Source organism: Molossus molossus, unplaced genomic scaffold (genome assembly GCF_014108415.1).
Source record: "Molossus molossus isolate mMolMol1 unplaced genomic scaffold, mMolMol1.p scaffold_m16_p_14, whole genome shotgun sequence".
Classification (NCBI taxonomy): Eukaryota; Metazoa; Chordata; class Mammalia; order Chiroptera; family Molossidae; genus Molossus; species Molossus molossus.
This window is the reverse complement of record NW_023425349.1, coordinates 68,357,229-68,377,970: the sequence shown is the minus strand read 5'-3', so window position 1 is coordinate 68,377,970 and position 20,742 is coordinate 68,357,229. Positions and strand designations below refer to the sequence as shown.

Below are 20,742 nucleotides of genomic sequence, written 5' to 3'. Positions count from 1 at the left end.
CCACACAACCCCAACCAGGGCCGGGAACAAACTGCAACCGAGGTACATGCCCTTAGCGGGAACCAAACCTAGGGTTCTCTGGTCCACGGGCTGACACTCTAACCACTGAGCCAAACCGGCCAGGGCTGAAACCAGGCAATCTTAAAGCACTGGAATTCTAGTGACAGAAGCCAATCCATGTTCCAAGTAGGAAATCCTGGATGCTGGTCTGGGAAGGAGCAGCACAGACTTAACAGAAAATTATTCTATATATCTATTCTAACTTATCTGGAAACTACCTGAAGGAATGATGTAAGGTATTATCTCTGTTTGACCTAACTGGTAACATAGACAGGAAAAGTAGGGGATGTGGCTAAAAAATACAAGGTAGACTAACAAACCACAGATCCCTGTGGCAAAAGATTATTGGTCAATATATATAATAAAATGCCTAAGGCATCCCTGGCCAGTTTGGCTCAGTGGTTAGTGTGTCAGCCTGTGGTCCAGAGAGACCTGGGATCGCTTCCCGCTAAGGGCACGTACCTCAGTTGCAGTTTGTCCCCGACCCTGGATGGGTTGTGACCACTCGATGTGTCCCTTTCATGTTCATGTTTCTCCTTCTATCTCTCTCTCTCTCTCCCCCTCCTGCTCTATCTGAACAAAAAATGGAAAAATGTCGAGAGGAGGGGAGGGGAGGGGAGGGGAGGGGAGGAGATGTATCAGTGAATATTCTGCTGCGTATGATGTCTGAAATTTTGTTGCCTACGTTTTCTTCTAGGATTTTTATGGATTCATGAGTCACACTTAAGTCTTTTATCCATTTTGAGTTTATTCTTGTGTATAGTGTAAGTTGATCGTCTAGTTTCATTTTTTTGCATGTAGCTGTCCAATTTTCCCAACACCATTTAATAAAGAGGCTGTCTTTACTCCACCGTATGCTATTGCCACCTTTGTCAAATATTAATTGAGCATATTGACTTGGGTCTATTTCTGGGTTCTCTGTTCTGTTCCACTGGTCTATATGCCTGTTCTTGTGCCAGTACCAGGCTGTTTTGATTACAGTGGCTTTGTAGTATAACCTGAAACCTTGTAATGTGATCCCTCCAACTTTGTTCTTCTTTTTCAAGATTGTTGTAGCTATTCGGGGTCTAATTTTTCAAATGGACAATATACCAGAGGTTCTAACAACAAATGCAAAAAGACCAAAAATAAGAATCACCAAAATAGAAGATATAACAAGTGAAATTATTGATTCTGAGCAGAAGCTAAAAAGAAGAAGAAAAATGAACAGACCCCATGGGAACAGTGGGACACCAATAAGAAAACCAACATTCATATTAGAGGAGTCCCAAAGGAGATGTGACAGAAAAGAAATAATATTTGAAAAAAATAATGGCCAAACACTTCCCAATTTTGATGAGATATACACATCTAAAAATCTAAAGCCCTCAATTAACTGAAGTAAAATCAATAGAAGGAGATCCACATTGAGATACACTGTAATCAAACTTTGAAATTCATCTAAAAGAAAAGAGAGAATCTTGAAAGTAAAAGAGAGTGATTTTTCACATACAAGAGATCATTAATGAGATGAAGAGCTAATTTATCATTAAAAAACATGGAAGCCAGAATGCAGTTTAATTACTAAGAGAATTGTCGACAATTAACTGTATACCCAAAAAAACGATCCTTCAAAATTTAGAGAATAATTTAGGTATTTACAGATAAGGAAAAGCTGAGGGAGTTCATAACTATATCTTCCCTATAAGATATGCTCATCAGCCCTGGCCAGTTTGGCCCAGCAGTTACAGTATCAGCCCGTGGACCAAAGAGTCTTGGGTTCAATTCCAGTCAAGGGCACATACCTTGATTGCAGTTTGGTCCCCAGCCCTGGTCAAGGTCATGCGGAGGCAACCAGTCAATGTGTCTCTCTCACTCATCTCTCTCTCTCTCTGTCTCTCTCTCTCTCTCCCCCACTCCTCTCCCCCTCCCTCCCTCCCTCCCACTCTATCTGAAGATAAATGGGAAAAAAAAATATCCTCGGATCAAGATTAAAGGAAAGAAATGCTCATCATTCAGACGAAAATAAAAGGATGAAATAGTAACGGAAAGCCATATGAAGACGTAGACTCTAGTAAAGGAAAATGTGTGACCAAATATAAAAGCCAGTATTATTGCATAACTAGTTTGTAACTAATGTTTATTTCCTACATGATTTCAATGACAAGCTCATATAAAATTAAAAATCTATGCTATAGGGCACATAATTTTAAAAAGTGTAACTTACAATAAAAATAATATAAAGGAAAAGAGAAATATAGGAGAAACATTTTGTACGCTATTGAAGATAAATAAGTTAGTATCAATTTAAATTATATTGTTGTAAGTTTAGGCTGAAAAATGTAATCCCCAAAAGAAGATGGTGGTGGGCAGGACCAGAGCGAGGGTGAGTGTGTGAAAGAGTGTGAGTGAATGTGAGTGTGGATGACCAACCTGGAGCAGTGCAGAGATGTGGGGCAGAAGGTCCCTGTGATGTGGATAAAAAGCAGTTGGCTGCCGTGCAGTAAGGGGCACTATACTGAGTTTCTCTGTGTGTGGCAGGGAGGCCCCACCATTTTGGAAGATCCCTGGTATTCCCTGGGAGGAGGAAGTGGAGAGTGGCTAGGGCCAAGCAACCCGAGTCCATTAGAGAGCTTTATACCATCAATCCAGTGGACTCCGCTGTGTCAACACAAATCAGCACACAGTAGCAGTGCTATTGTGGTACCTGCTACAGTAGCCGAAACAGGCTGGGAGTTGAGCACCATCCCCCAGAGCAGAAGCCTAATCAGAACACAGCACCTTCCCCTACAGCAGCAGTAACCGGGCGGGAGTGGAGCCCCACCCCCCAAAATAGGGGAGACTCAGGGAGGCTCAGGAGCTGAAACACACCCCCAGCTGCACTAGCTCTAGCTTGGGAGCTCAGTACCTCCCTCCACATCAACAGTGACAGGGCAGGAATGACGCTCCACCCACAAGAGGCAGTAGCAGCTCAAATCGGGAGCTGCATGGTACATAGCTGGAGTGTGTGGGTGCCACTGGTCCACACACCCCAGCAGAATATCAGCAGAACCCACACACCCCAGAAGTACACCAATTGAACCCACACATCCCAGGCAGCAGCAGCACAGATCAGAAGCTGAGATCCATCCCCAGCAGCATCAACAGAGGCTGATCAGGAGCAGAGCCCCAGCCCAAGCAGCAGCAAGACTTTGGGAGCCGAAACCTGCATGACAGGCCAATACCAGATTCCAGTTGTCAGTTCTTCAGGACTCACAGGAAGAAAGTGGTGCCATACACCAAAACAGTCTGGGAAGCTGTGGGTGACTTATTTGATACACACGGACCTGCCTACACACTCCAACATCCCTCACCAGGCCTAGAACAACCAGATTACTAAAATGATTAGACAAAGAATACCCAAATGAAAGAAAAGAAGGAATCACCAAAAAAGAAGCTACAGAAAATAAAAGAAAACAACTTGTCAGATAGACAATTCAGAACAATGATTTGAAGGGTGCTCAAACAATTTGGTGAGATCTACAAGCAACTTAATAAGAATTATGAAGAGCTCACTGGGAACTACTTCAGCTTAAAAAAAGAGGTAGAAGCTATGTAAAACAATCAAGAGGAAATAAAGAATGAAATAGCTGTTATGAAAAATACTTTACAAAAGTTCAATAGTAGATTAGAAAAAGATGAAGACCAAATCAATGACCTAGAAGACAAGGTAGAAAAAAATTACCAAATAAAGCAGCAAATAAAAAAAAATTAAAAACCAGGAGGAGAGTTTAAGAGAGCTGTAGGACAATACAAAATGTAACAACATTTGCATTATAGGGGTACCAGAAGGAAAAAATCAGTGAAAGGAATAGAGAATCTGTTAAAAGAAATAATAACAGAAAACGTCCCTAAACTGGTGCTGGAAAAAGTCACACAAGTGTAGGAAACACAGAGAGACCCAAGCAAGATGAACCTAAAAAGATCCACAACTAGACACATCATAATTAAAATGGCAAACGATAAAGACAAAGAAAGAATTTGAAAGAGATAGAGGAAAATGGCAGTGGAGTGAATGGAAGCTACACAGACAATCTCCCAGGACTAAACAGAAATTACAACTAAAATAAAGACAAAACATTGGGAAAAAAGCAACAAAAAGCAGCAGGACAGGACCATATGACCAGGGACACCAGTAGGATATGCGGAGGCGCGTGAGGGTGGTGTGCTGGGAGCCCACACACAACAGCGGTCTTAGCTGTAAGCAATGCCCTTGAAGATAAAATACTAAGCTTGCTCCATGGCGCAGAGGGCTGAAACACAGCACTAGTTTAGCTACAGCCACTAACCTGGGGATCCGGCAGAGGGAGGGCAGACTGGACTGAAACTCTGTGGGGATACCCGAGATTTGGAGGGCACACAGAGTTTTTGCTGAGTCGCAGCCACAAAGGACAGTGGCCAGTTTGCTCCTTCTCAGAGCTGTGGGGAAAAGCAGCAGCCCCTCCCTCGAAGATTCAGCCTTTTCCAGATGAGGTCAAGAAATGCAAGTTGAAGCTCCTAAACAACCTGCATCTGTCCCACCCTCTGGAAATCCTCTTACACAGTACACCAGGGCTACATTCCAAGGCCCTGACTACCTGAGACTACTAGCCTCCAGGCAAAAAGCTAGAGGATAACTGAACTTTCTTGGGCTTGCAAATCTACACAGGAAAGTAAGACTTGACAGTGTTGTTTAACATGGGCCCACCCACAGTATTCCAAACCCAGTAGAGGGAGCCACAAAGAGCAGAACACTAAAACCCACAGAAACAAATATGGCAGGCTCCAAAACCCACTGAGATAGCCAAAATGGTGAAACAAAGAAACAAACCCCAAATGAAAGAACAAAAGATGAGATAAATGAAATGCAGTTAAGCAAATTATCAGAGGTAGAGTTCAGAGCCATGATCTGAAAGAAGCTCAACTGCATGAGTAAGGACATTAGCACCATGAGTAAAGATATAGAAATGTTGAAAACCAACGAAGTGGAAATGAAGAATGAAATAGCAGAAATAAAGAACACATTGGAAGGACTAAATAGCAGAGTAGAGGAAGCTGAGGACCAGATCAGTGAATTAGCAGACAGGGTGGAAAAACTCAACCTATCAAAAAACCAAAAGAATAAAATGTCCATCCTACCCAAAGCAATCCATAGATTCAATGCAATCCCCATCAAAATACCAAGGACATACTTCACAGAACTAGAACAAATACTTCAAAAGTTCTTATGGAACCAAAAAAGACCCTGAATTGCCACAGCAATCTTGAAAAAAAGAAGAACAAAGTAGGAGAAATCACATTACCAGATTTCAGGTTATACTACAAAGCCACTGTAATCAAAACAGCCTGGTACTGGCACAAGAACAGGCATATAGACCAGTGGAACAGAACAGAGAACCCAGAAATAGACCCAAGGCAATATGCTAAATTAACATTTGACAAAGGTGGCAATAGCATACAGTGGAGTAAAGACAGCCTCTTTATTAAATGGTGTTGGTAAAATTGAACAACTACATGCCAAAAAATGAAACTAGACGATCAACTTACACTATACACAAGAATAAACTCAAAATGGATAAAAGACTTAAGTGTGACTCATGAATCCATAAAAATCCTAGAAGAAAACGTAGGCAACAAAATTTCAGACATCATACGCAGCAGAATATTCACTGATACATCACCTAAGGCAATAGAAACAAAGGAGAAAATGAACACATGGGACTATATCAAACTCAGAAGCTTCTGCACAGCAAAAAAAAAACCACCACCAAAATTTAAAGGCAACCCACTATGGGAGAGCATAATTGCCAATGATACATCAGATAAGGAGTTAATTTCCAATATATATAGAGTGCTCATACAGCTCAACAAAAGGAAGACAAAGAACCCAATTTAAAAATGGGCAGAGGAGCTAAATAGACACTTCTCCAGATAGGACATACAAATGGCTAAGAGACATATAAAGAAATGCTCAGAATCACTAATCATCAGAGAGATGCAAATTAAAACAACAATGAGGTATTACCTCACACATGTCAAAATGGCCACCATCAACAAATCATCAAACAACACGTGTTGGAGAGGTTGCGGAGAAAAGGGGACTCTACGACACTGCTGGTGGGAATGCACACTGGTGTAGCCACTACGAAAAACACTATGGTGTTACCTCAAAAAATTAAAAGTTGAACTTCCATTTGACCCAGTGATCCCACTTCTAGGAATATACCCTAAGAAGCCTGAAATACCAATCAGAAAAAATATATGTACCCCCATGTTCGTAGCAGCACTATTTACAATACCTAAGACCTAGAAACAGCCCAAATGTCCATCATAGACAAATAGATTTAAAAAAAAGCTGTGGTAAATATACACAATGGAGTACTATGCAGTTGTAAGAAAGAAAGATCTCTTATCCTTTAAGATGACATGGAGGGACCTGAAGAGTATTATCCCAAGCAAAACAAGCCAAGCAGAATAAGACAAATATCACATGATCTCACTTATTTCTGGAATATAATGAAGATAACAGTCCGAGGTATGGGATAGTCCCAGAGACGTGGAAATGGGGTACAGACTGACAATCCCCAGAAGCGGGGGTTGGGGAAAGAGATAAAGAACAGAACTTATATGCATATATGAGTGAACAATGAACATGGACAACAAAGTTTGGGAAAGAGCGGGGAGGGTGAGGGGGAGGGTATCAGTGGGGGGGAAAGGAGAAACATCTGTCACAAAAATAAATAAATTCCTTAAATAAAAATTTTTAAAAATCCAAGAGGAAGAAACAATTAAAAAACTGAAAGATTGCGTAAGAGAACAGTGAGACAACTGAAAGTGTACTAACATTTGCATCATAGGAGCCCCAAAAGAGGAAGAAAATGGGCAAGGGTTAGAGAATATATTTGAAGAAACAGTGACAGAAAACTTTCCTAACTTGGTGAAGGAAGAAGGCATTCAAGTTCAAGAAGCACAGAGAGCCCCGAGTAACAAGAACCCAAATAGGCCCACACTAAGACACACAGTAATTAAAATGACAAAAATTAAAGACAAAGAGAATCTTAAAGGAAGCTACAGATAAGCAACAGGTTACCTACAAAGGAATCCCCATAAGGCTCTCAGCTCACATCTCAAAAGATACACTACAGGCCAGAAGAAAATGGCATGAACTCATCAAGGTCATGAAAAACAAGGATATGAATCCAAGACTACTCTACCCAGCAAGGCATTCATTCAGAATAAGAGGTCAAATAAAGGGCTTCCCAGACAAAAAAAACAAAAAAACAAAAAAGGCTAAGGGAATACATTAGCATCAAACCAGCACTGCAAGAAATATTAAACACACTGCTGTAATAAGTAGGAAAAATAAAAAAAATATATAACCACACTAAACAAAAATGACAAAGTACATATCAATAATCACCTTAAGTGTAAATGAACTGAATGCTCAGATAAAAAGGCACAGAGTAGCTGACTGGATAAGAAAGCATGACTCATCTATATGTTGTTTATAAGAGACCCATCTCACACAAAAGACTCACATAGATTGAAAGTGAAGAGATGAAAAAAAAGTCTTCCAAGCAAACAGAAAGGAAATAAAAGCTGGGGTAGCAATACTCATATCTGATAAAACAGATTTCAAAATGAAGGCCATAAAAACCAAGAAGGCCACTACATAATATTGAAAGCATCTATTCAACGGGAAGATATAACTTTGGTAAACATATATGCACCCAATATAGGAAGACCAGAATATATTAAAATCTTCTGGAGGAATTCAAAGGAGAAATCAACAGCAATACAATCACGGCAGAGGACTTCAACACCCCACTGACATCACTGGATAGATCCTCTAGACAAAAAGTTAGCAAGGAAACAGAGACTCTAAATGAAGTACTAGACCAAATGGATTTAATAGATATCTACAGAGAATTACACACCAAAACTACAGAATTCACATTCTTCTCAAATGCACATGGGAAATTCTCAAAGACAGACCACATGTTGGGACACAAACTAACTCTCTACAAGTTCAAGAAGACTGAAATCATATTAAGCATCTTCTAAGATCACAATGGCATGAAACTAGAAATCAATTGCAACAAAAACATGCAAAGACATTTGAACACATGGAGGCTAAATAGCATGTTATTAAACAATGAATGAGTTACCGAGGAGATCAAGGAAAAAATTAAAAATTTCCTGGAAACCAATGTAAATGAACACTCAACAACACGAAATCAATGGGATGAAGCAAAAGCAATTTGGAGAGTGACGTTCACAGCCCTACAGGCCGACCTCAAGAAACAAGAAAAATTTCTAATAGACTATCTAATCTCACAACTTAAAGAACTAGAAAGCAAACAAAAAGAAAACCGCAGAGCAAGTAGAAGGAAGGAAGATCAGAGCAGAAATAAAGGACATAGAGACCAAAAATAAAAAATAAAAAAACAAACAAATAATTCAAAGGATCAATGAAACAAAGAGCTGGTTTTTCAAAAACATAAACAAAATTGATGGAACCTTAGCTAGACTCACCAAGAAACAAAGAGAAAGAACCCAAATACACAAAATCAGAAAGAGGAGAGAAGTAACAACTGACACCAAAGAAACACAACAGATCATTAATAAATACTATGAACAATTATATGGCAACAAATTCGACAAACTAAGGGAAATGGACAAATTTCTAGACACACATAGTCTCCCAAAACTGGACCAGGAAGAGATAGAAAACTTGAACAAACCAATAACAACTAAGGAAATCAAAGATGTAATCAAGACTCTCCCAGCAAACAAAAGCCCTGGCCCAGATTGCTTCACGGGGGAATTTTACCAATCATTCAAAGAACTAACACACATTCTCCTCAAACTATTTCAAAAAATTCAAGATGAAGGAAGACTTCCAAACTCGTTTTATGAGGCCAGCATAATTCTAATTCCAAAACCAGAAAAAGACACTACAAAGAAAGAAAACTACAGGCTAATATCCGTGATTTACATAGATGCCAAATCCTTAACAAAATACTCGCAAATCAGATCCAGCAATACATCAAAAAAATTATTCACCATGACCAAGTGAGATTCATTACAGGGATGCAAGGCTGGTACAATATTCGCAAATCAATAAATGTGATACACCACATAAAAAAATGAAGGATAAAAACAACATGATCATATCAATACATACTGAAAAAGAATTTGACAAAATCAAGCACCCATTTCTGATAAAAACGCTCAGCAATGTGGAAATAAAGGGATCATATCTCAACATAATAAAGGCCATATATGTAGACCTGTAGGCAACATCATACTCAAAGGGCAAACATTAAAACCATTTCCCTTAAGAACAGGAACAAGACAAAGATGCCAACTTTCATCACTCTTATTTAACATAGTACTGGAAGTCTTAGCCACAGCAATCAGGCAGGAAGAAAAAATAAAAGGGATCCAAACTGGAAATGAGGAAGTAAAACTGTCATTATTCGCAGATGACATGATATTATACATAGAAAACCCTAAAGACTCCAGTAAAAATCTACTAGACTTAATAAATGAATTTGGCAAAGTAGCAGGATACAAAATTAACATCAAGAAATCAACGGCATTCTTATACACCAATGATGAACCCACAGAAAGAGAAACTAAAAAAACAATCCCATTTACCACTGTGGCAAAAAAATCAAGATACCTAGGAATAAACTTAACCGAAGAAGTAAAGGACCCATTTGCAGAAAACTACAGGACACTGAAAAAAGAAATAAAGGAAAAATATAGAAAAGTGGAAGCACATACCTTGTTCATGGATTGGAAGAATTAACATCATTAAAATGTCCATATTACCCAAAGCAATCTATAGATTCAATGCAATCCCCATCAAAATACCAAGGACATACTTCACAGAGCTAAAACAAATACTTCCAAAGTTCATAGGGAACCAAAAAAGAACCCGAATAGCCACAGCAATCTTGAAAAAGAAGAACAAAGTAGGTGGGATCACAATACCAGATATCAGGTTATACTACAAAGCTACTGTAATCAAAGCAGCCCGGTACTGGCACAAGAACGGGCATATAGACCAGTGGAACAGAAATAGAGAACCCAGAAATGGACTCAAGACGTTATGCTCAATTAATATTTGACAAAGGTGGTAAGAGCATACAATGGAGTAAAGACAGCCTCTTTAATAAAGGGTGTTGGGAAAATTGGGCTGCTACATGCAAAAAAATAAAACTAGACAATCAACTTAAACCATACACAAGAAATGACTGAAAATGGCTAAAAGACTTAAATGTGACCCGTGAAACCATAAAAATACTAGAAGAAATTGTAGGGAACAAAATTTTGGACATCATACGCAGCAGAATTTTCACTGATACGTCACATAAGGCCACAGAAACAAAGGAAAAAATTATCACATGGGACTACATCAAACTCAAAAGCTTCTGCACAGCAAAAGAAACAACCATCAAAACAGAAAGGGATCCCACTATATGGGAGACCATAACTACCAATTATACATCAGGTAAGGGGTTAATTACCAAAATATATAGAGTGCTCATACAACTCAACAAAACGAAGACATAGAACCCAATTAAAAAATGGGCAGAGCCCTGGCAGGTTTGTTCAGTGGTTAGAGCATCAGCCTGCACTCCAGGGTTCGGTTCCTGCTAATGGCACGTACCTCGGTTGCGGTCTGTCCCCAGCCCTGGTTGGGTTGTGCGGGAGGTAGCCACTCGATGTGTCCCTTTCACATTGATATTTCTCTCTCTTTACCACTCTTTCTGAACAAAAAATGGAAAAATGTCTTCGGGTGAGGATAAAAAAAAAAAAATGGGCAGAGGAGCTAAATAGAGACCTCTCCAAAAAGGACATACAAATGGCCAAGACACAGATGAAGTGCTCAACATCATTAATCATCAGAAAGATGCAAATTAAAACAACTATGAGGTATCACCTCACATCTGTCAGAATGGCTGCCATCAACAAATCATCAAACAACAAATGTTGGCGAGGATGTGGAAAAAAGAGGACTCTAGTACATTGCTGGTGAGAATGCAGACTGGTGCAGCCACTATGGAAAACAATATGGTATTACCTCAAAAAATTAAAAATTGAACTTCCATTTGACCCAGTGATCCCACTTCTAGGAATATACCCTAAGAAGCCTGAAACACCAATCAGAAAGAATATATGTAACCCCATGTTCATAGCAGCACTATTTATAATAGCTAAGAGCTGGAAACAGCCCAAGTGTCCATCAGTAGACGAATGGATAAAAAAGCAGTGGTACATATACACAATGGAGTACTATGCAGCTGTAAAAAGAAAGATCTCTTATCCTTTGAGATGAGATGGAGGAACCTGGCGAGTATTATCCTAAGCAAAACGAGCCAAGCAGAGAAAGACAAATATCACATGATCTCACTTATATACAGAATATAATGAACATAACAGCCTGAGGAATAGGGTAGACCCAGAAACGTGGAAGTAGAGTACAGACTGACAACACTCAGAAGAGGGGGGTGGGGGGAGGGAAAAGATAAACCACAGAACATATATGCATGTACGCATAACCGATGGACATGGACAACAAAGCTGGGGATGTGGTGGGGGGGATGGGGAAGAGGGTGTTAATGGGGAAAAATGGAGAAACATCTGTAACAAAAATACATTAACAACAAAAAATATTATCTTGAAAATTTAAGACAATGTTTTAGGTCATTCTATATTCTTCATTAGAAGTGCATTTGTTTTAATAATTGATTGAATAGTGCTTTGAACAATTGTGATATATTTTAGTTCGTGGAAAATTTAGAAATTAATAAACATTCTTTTCAAGTTGTAAAAAAAAAAACAAAAAAACATATGAACCAAAGAACGCATAAGCATATATGCATAACCAATGGACAAAAACAATTGTTGCAGGAAAGCAGGAGGACGGTAGGAGTGGGAAGGAGGGGGTCAATGGGGGAAAAAGGGGGAGACATCTGTAATATTTTCAACAATAAAGATAAAAAATCATATGTGAGTATTTTTTAAATGTCTTGAGTTTTAAACATTTTATTTTTTAAAGGCCTTGAAAATAGTCTTAAAACTATATTATAATGAATTCTAGCCTCTATCTATACATTTAAACCCTAACTCAAAAAAATAAAAACTTCTATTTTTTTAAAAAAACATGTTTTATTTTAAAATGCAATATCCTTTATTTTTTAATGATTACATTTTAGATAAATATTTGAAGTGAGTTTCCTGCTTTGCAGCATCAATTTTTAAAAAGCTGTGGGTCTTAAGTGAAGGAATATAAATTAATGCTAGTTCCCACCGGTGGATTTGAATATATAGCTTGTTATTTAAAGAAAATAATATATAATAAACTTCCAATAAGAAGCTAGAGCCAAAATAACAACATGAATTCCATTCTCACTGCATACCTTTATTTTTGCATCAATGCTACATTTTTCTTTTCTCCAATGTAATTCCTGCTTCCTCAGTTTCTCCAGGTCATTTAGCAGGTCAGCACAGCGGGTACTTAATTTCTCATTTTCCTCTTCTAGGTTTTTTATAACCAGTCTCTTTTGCTCTTCCTTATTCTGCACACACTCTTTAGTATCCTGCAGAACAGTACCACAGAGCCAATAAACAAACAAAACAAAACAAAACAAAAACAAAAAATGGTGAGAATTAATCAGCAAGTATAAACTATGCAGTTTTACCCTCACAGCAACTTCTTCTATATTTGATAGCCAAGGTCACCTATATACTTTTATTGGCCTCTTTTCATGCAGGTGGATGGATCATATTTTTTCACTGGATGACAGCTTTGATGAGTATACATTTGCAAAGAGCCCATTAATTGATCAAGCTGCCTTTGATGCTGTCCCCAGCTATTTTTGAGACCCACACAGACATATCCTCCCAGACCTGGGTTTTATCAATTAATAATGCCAGTCCCATCAGAATCTAATTACAAGAAGCCACATATTCACACTCCTACTTTCTTAGCTCCATTTCCATCATTAACTATTTATCTGAAAGTTATAAAGCTTGGAGTCTTAGCTTTAAAGCATCTTTCTCAAAGTTACTGCATGTGAGAAAACTGGTACAGCAGGGCCTAAGGCAATTTTTCCTCCAAGCTTGTCACTTTCTGTGCCACAGAAGCTGACAAAGCTTAAAGTAGGACTTCAAAGCAATGGTACTGTAAAACTATGTACAAGTCAACACACCTTAACTTCTTGCCTTTTATCTTTAAATTTTTTCTGCAAGTCACTGAATTCTTTCCTTAAGAAAGCATTTTCTTCATCTACTATAATCTTCCGCTTTACAAGGTCATTTATGTCCCGTTTTAATCCTGATTCTCTCTATGGAAAAAAAAAATCAGTTATTGGTAAGCTGATATTTCTAAGAAAAATTTATTTTATTTAAAAAGACTTAGACCTTGATTAAAATGTAAGGATTAACTAGCTTTCATAACAATGCTCATTTCTTTTCTGTGATATGCTCAGTTTTTTTAAGTAAATTGTGCAAGTATGGTACCTATTTATTAGTTTAAAATGAAGAACACATAAAAACTGGATACCAAATAGTAAGCCACATTCAGAAAGCAAACATTTGGGATTTGGGTATGTAATAAGAGAAAAACATAATTTTACAAAACAGTCTAATTAAGGAAAATGCATATTAACTAAAATAAGTATTATGCTTTTGAGTATCATTTGAAAGAAAATATTTTTCAGAGAAACAATTACAGTTTTTTGAAGGTGTAAATAATTTTAAAGAATAAAAAATGGCAAGTTTGTTTTAATACTAAAAATATCTTGCTCCATAGAAAGAATTTTCAGAATATTTCAACTATCACAATTTTCAACTGAATATTCTTCGTACTAGACAGAGATGCCTAAATGATATTTAATTGAAGGCTGTATCCATAACTCAATTCTTAGTTTCCCATCCCTCTCCTTATAGCTTTTCTCTCAGAAAATGTTCCCCCTTAGCTTATGGTCTCATCTATGTCTGAAAGACTACATAATCCATATTCCAGCCCTGAGTCCCTCCCAATCAGCAATGCCACATTTCTAACTTTCTATACAATACCTTCACTTGGATAATCTGCTGTCACCTCCAACTAACATGACAAAACTGAAATCCATATTCTGATACTATCTCTTTCTTAAATTTCTTCAACTTTAGTCAATACATCCATTGTTTCAACAAACAGTTATTAAGACCAATCATCTGGGGTTACACACACTTTTTTAAAGCCTCCAAGTCAATCCTTTTTTTTTTGGTACGTGCCCCAGTGGGAACCAAACCCGGGACTCTCTGGTCCGCAGACGGATGCTCCAACCACTGAGCCAAACCTGCCAAGGCTCCAAGTCATTCTTTTCTTTTTTCTTTTTTTTTTTCTTTTTTTTTTTTTATCCTCACCCAAGGACATTTTTCCATTCTTTGTTCAGGTAGAGTGGGAGGGAGAGAGAGAGAGAAACATCGACGTGAAAGGGACACATTGAGTGGCTGCCACCCGCACGACCAACCAGGGCCAGGAACAAACTGCAACCGAGGTACGTGCCCTTAGCGGGAACCGAACCCAAGTCTCTCTGGACCACAGGCCAACACTCTAACTACTGAGCCAAACCGGCCAGGCCTCTAAGTCATTCTTAACAGCATCCTTCCCTCAAGCCCATCTGCCTGTCAAGCAAGAAGCAGACATATCATGATATCAACACATGCTAAGCATGTCTCCTGATACTGTTGAGCAAAAACTATCTCCCAAATGGTATTATTCAAACTACAGATTATAATCTAGTAATGGTTCATTAAATCAATTTAGTCATCACAATCAGCATTTCTAAAGTGGAATAGATACAATAGAAAATATCAAAGTGATATGCATAAATTCTTAGGAAAAAACTATGCCCACAATAATATACTTATGAAAGAAACAGACACACTATATTAAATTAAACAGTTCCTAAATTTTTGCAGTATTTAATTTAGAATTTCTATTTTGTTTAAATATTATAAAACTCATATTTAATATATACTTTGTTATATGTTTACTTTTATCAGACATAGTAAGGATAACCATTTTTTTTTTTAATCCTCACCTGAAGACACTTTTGCATTCATCTTCAGATAGAGTGGGAGGAAGAGAGAGAGAAACATCGATGCAAGAGAGATACATTGAGTGGTCGCCACCCACACAACCCCAACCACGGCCGGGGAAAACTGCAACTGAGGTACATGCCCTTCAAGGGAATGAACCCAGGACTCTCTGGTCCGCGGGCCGATGCTCTAACCACTGAGCAAAACCGGCCAGGATAGGATAACCTATCCTGCCCTATCCAGGACAGGATAACCATTATTATATGAAACATTTATTTCATGTGTGTATACTGACTCATGAAGTAAAATATATTTTTTCATATTAATAACAGTTTGGAAACACCGCTCTAGATTATAGATACTTGGCGGTGAAAGTGCTAAGTCATAGGCTGGATGCACTTCATGAGTTTGCAACAGCTCCACATCTGTAGCAACACATGACTCTCAGGCTTACAAATCCAGAAGATAAATGACACCTCAACATAGTTTACATTCCTATTTCCTATTTAATTATTAGGGCATATCAAAATGTGTCTGATATCAGTCAAGCAGCATAAATATAGACCATAAATATCGCCTATCCACTATTCATAGCCCATTATTTTATTCTCATCTAAGCCTTATCCTCCTTCAAATTCAGTTTCTACCTTCTTCATGAGCCTTTGCCAACTATCAGTTATTTTGGCCATTTCTAAATTTCTGTATTGCCTACATTACTCATTTGACACATAACATACTAATTAGTCTTGTTAATTTTTCCTCTATGTACTCATACTGTCTCCCAAACCAAATTAGTAAATGTTTATGAATAAGATTGACACTGAATTATAAATTCAATCATGTGAACTTAACTTTTAAATAAAAAAGCAAAATACAGTGGGAAATTAGTTAATTAAAACTATCATATTCTGGTAATTAGTTTGATAAATTTGGTATTGTGTTACATAATCATTAAGGTAATAAATTAGATAAAGATGTACTACCAATAGAGAATGATTAATAAATTAAGCCCTCAAAGATTGTATAATTCAATTTTACACTACTATCAATAAAATATGTTATCATATTAGACTGCACTTCTACAAAACTTTTTGTGCAACCAGCTAAAATCTGTGTGTGTGGATGTGGGTGTTTGTAACTTCCTAGTAATTTAAGACTTACACAAGCTAAAGGAGTTGTCATTCCTAACTGTTCATGGGTTCAAGTTTTGAAAATTAAGAACTAGTTAATATTCCTCAGTGAAACAGCAAAACATAGTGAAGGGACTTCCTGGTTTCCAATTCAGCATGTAAAGAACTTATAAGTCATTTCTTCTGTTCACACAACAAGAACAAAGCTGAACAAACTGAAAATCAACAACTCTTCTTAGATCTGTCAGATAACTGAGGTCATAGGGCAAATTACTGTTTCCAAAACTGGAGAAACAAACAGGTAGATACAGATAACCACACTTCACCAGAGTAGAAATTCAGAAGCAGAAAACTTCATGGGAACCAGTACCAGGGTAGAAAAAAACTAATAGATAATAAATGAATTGGAGGATCAGTGTAGATACGTTTGAGAGTTAAAAAGTCCAAGAGGGCCCAGTCCTAGCAAAGCTCCCACGCTTTCATGAGTTTTATGTAAGATACTTGAGCCTGGTTGTCACAATGAAGATTGGAGAAAAATCTCTTCCTGCTTCCTACAGGGAGAGGGGAAAAGTAGCCATTTTAAAATATGTCCAAAGCACTCATTGCTTCTTAACAAGGCCTGGTCTCAAGAGAAACTATTTTACCAGGGCCTACTGGGGTTTTACCAGAGACTAACCAACCTGGAAGAAGAGAAATACCCAACTTCAACACCCTCTAGCCTTCCTATCTGTCCTAAGGGGGGTAAAACTGAGGAGCACTTGTGAAGGTCATAGCCCACAGGCACCTACCTATAAGACTAAAGCATACGTTCCTGCTCCCTCATACCTCACCACTACATCAATAGGGTTCTATATAATAACTTAAATATCTATGTATCTCAGATAACAATTAAAGTCTCTAGAGAAACCCAAATAAAAAAGGACACCAAAGCAGTTTAGCCTCTAACTACAACAAACAGAAACACAACCTAACCTGATAAAGTTAACACCTCACATTCAAGGACTATTTACCTCAGTACATTTTACCCATTTGGTTAATTTTATGAGTCAACTTGGCTAGGCCATGGTTTCCACTTTTTGATCAAACCACTCTACATGCTGTTGTAAAGGTATTTTTAGATGTGATCAACATTTAAATCCTAAATCTCTGAGTAAACAGATACCCTCCATATTGTGACTGGGCTTCATGCAATCAGTTGAAAACCTTAAGAAAAAGGGATATGGTCCTAAATTTTTTCCTCCGAAGTGCCAACATCAACTCTTCTCCCTGAGTCTCCAACCTGCCAGCCTGCCATGCATGAGCCAAAGCTTTAAAATCAATTGATCTCAATCTCTCAACATCTCTCAATCTTTCTCTCTCTCTCCCTCCCTTTCTCCTTCCCTCCCTCCCCACCCCATATAGATTTTGGTCCCATTTAGGACTTTAGTCTTAAAATTTCAAGTACGTGGGTTCTGCCACCAACCCGAATGAGCCTGGAAGCAGATTCTTTCCAAACTAAGCTTCCAGCTGAGAACACGACCCAATCCAAATGATGATTTAAAAAAACCTTATGAGCCCTGGCCAGTGTGGCTCTGTGGTTAAAGTATCAGCCCATGGACCTGGTTTGCTCCTGGCCCCTGTTGGGGTTGTGCGGGAGGCAACAACCATCAATGTGTCTCTCTCACATCAATGTTTCTCTCAATCTCTCTTCTCCTCCTCCCATCCTTCTACTCTACCTAAAAATTAATGGAAAATTAGCCTCGGGTGAGGATTAACCAATAAATAAATAAATAACCTTATGATATCCAGAGCAGAGGACCCACCTAAGCTATGCCCATATTCCTGATCCACAGCAACTTAATAAATGTGTGCGTTGTTTTAAGGCACTAGTTTGTGATAATTTGTTATACAGCAAGAGAAAAACAAGTATCAGTCAATCTATTCTACTATAGAATTTATACTAGAAAATAATGGAGAAATGGAACATAAGCATTATAAATCTTGACAGTATAAAAAAATCCCACAACTAAATAATGCTAACAACAGGAAATAAAGTCTTCTAATTACTCTCTGTGAGTTCACTTTAAAATGCAGGGGAAATAAAAGCTAAATAAGTAAAAGTATGATAATGTTCTCAATTTTTCCACTGTGCAGATGAGAGATACTCTCTAGATTTTTCAGAACATGTTAGAATCAAGAGATACAGTGTTCAATATAATATATAAAATAATAAACTTAATCACAAGAACATCAATATAGCTCTATATCTTCCAAATTACCAACATGAGAGTGCATGCACACACATATACACACAAGCATACACAAAGAGAAGACAAGATATGTAAAAGATTTAAAAAACAAAAGTGTAAGGTCAATCAGAAAACAATAACCAAATAAGTATGTTGTAGCAAGAAAAGCAAATGACATGAATTTACCTTTTAAAAGGTAAAGATGAGTCAAAACACAAAGTCCAATAAAATATTATATACAGAGATTCATCTAAAGATGCAATGCAAAAGGATGAACAAAGATATAATAGATTAATAAGAAGAAAGATAATAGTTTAAGAAAAATATAGATACAATCTGAATAACTAAAGAGATGAAAAACTGTGAATGTACTGAACCTTGTGATCTTCTTAATCCCATGGTCTCCACCTTCATCTAGAATTCTGCTAACTCAGTCAAGTCCTCTTGCATTGTGTATTTTTAATTTCTTTCTCCATTACTTTCAAATATTTAGCCTAATACTTTTTAAGTGAAGAATCTTCTTTCTCTTCATTGCACAACTCCTCATTCTTTTCCATTACTTTGTTAGAATTACGTGATCTCTTAAAATGTCATATACCAATTCTCCTTGTATTGCTTTCTAAAATCACCAAATACTTCATTATTGCTAAATTTAATCTTTTCACAAACCCCACTTTTGAAGCATTTTAAAACACTGATCACCTTTTGCTTCTTGAAATTCCTTTTTTAATTCATGAGCTATTACATTATACTTTCTTCTTCCCTGAACAGTCATTTCATCTCTTTTACTGAAATTTGCTTTCCTCTAATCCATTAACAATATCAGCAAATATCTTTGTTCTTAGAATTCTCACTGTTTAAACTCTTCCCTCTAACTACATCTTAAAGATGTACATCTTAAATTTCTACATCTTAAAGAGAAAATTCCTTCCCAGGGGTCAGATCCAGGCTTTCAACAGTTCGCTAAAAAATCTCTAAATGGAAATCCTACCAATAACTAAAACACAAATTTTCTAAAAGGAGATCAAAACCTAATCCTCACAGTAAGTTGTAACTCCTGATAATAACCCTCTTTCTGATAATAATGCCACTGTTCTCTGGTTTCTCCAGACTGAAATCCTAATAGTCACTTTCAAATTACTGTCAAGTCCTATGATTCTAATTTACATAGCTTTCATTCCTGCAAACCTAATAGTTCAAGTTCATGGCATTACTCTTAGAGTATAAGAAAACTTCCCAATAGATCATTTCACTTTCTGCTTTCCTTTTCCTAATTGTTCATACTGATTATCAGTTTTATTTTTATGGACTGCAGCTCAATTAACGTAAGTCCCTAATGAAAAACCTAGATAGATTTCTCTGGCCTACCAGTAAAATCCAAATTTTTCTTTCAAGCAATCAAGGACTTTCCTTAATAAAAGTGCAACAAAACATTAGTCTTATCTCAACCTAAACTCCTACACACTATCTATGAAACAGACTATGTAAATTTCAGTATTACCCAAACATGCCTTATACTCCTACTTTCATGCATTTTGCCTAATATTCACCCTGGGCAAATCCTCCTATGATCTCTACCTATTAAAACCCATTTTAATACTGCAAGACCTCTCCACACAAATTAATCACTCCTTCCTTTGAATATTTACAATATTTTGCTTGTGATTCTCTCATGGCACTTATAATATTTTTTTTTCGATATTCAATGAACATCTATTATGAGCCAGGCAATATGGTTAATATTAGGTGCTGGGTAAAAAAGGGTCAATGGGTATATAAGAGTTCCCACCCTCACATAACCTGTAATCCATTGTAGGAAAATATGGTTACTTGATCCTTCCTTATATCCCCACCCTACTTCACAAAGACATTTAAAAATCTTTAAAGCCAAGATTTGTAATTCTGAGTTTTCCACAGTGCCATCACAAGATGGTACATATATTTAATACAATATTTCATTGAACTGAACTGAAAATATACCTTGCAGAAAGTTATAACCATCATTGCACCAAAATATACATAATGTAGGCTAAGAAATTAGGGGCCTAAAAAACAACTTGACAAACAGAGAAAGACAAGTATCATATGATCTCACTTATTTGTGGAATATAATGAACATAATAGTCTGAGGAATGGGGTAGTCCCAGAGACGTGGAAGTGGGGTACAGACTGACAATCCCCAGAAGAGGGGGTGGTGGGGGAGAGAGAAACCACAGAACTTA

The 20,742-nt window shown here is 37.4% G+C and overlaps 1 protein-coding gene across 1 annotated transcript in view; it reads right to left on the bottom strand.

Moving 5' to 3' along the window:
- Nucleotides 1-20,742, bottom strand: part of CNTLN (centlein) — a 320,561-nt gene that overhangs the window by 211,813 nt on the left and 88,006 nt on the right. Inside the window, exons 4-5 of the mRNA XM_036261826.1 lie at nucleotides 13,284-13,418; nucleotides 12,492-12,671 (exon numbers count right to left, since the gene is read on the bottom strand). Of these exons, the coding sequence (XP_036117719.1) occupies nucleotides 12,492-12,671; nucleotides 13,284-13,418 (315 nt within the window). The remainder of the gene's footprint in view (nucleotides 1-12,491; nucleotides 12,672-13,283; nucleotides 13,419-20,742) is intronic.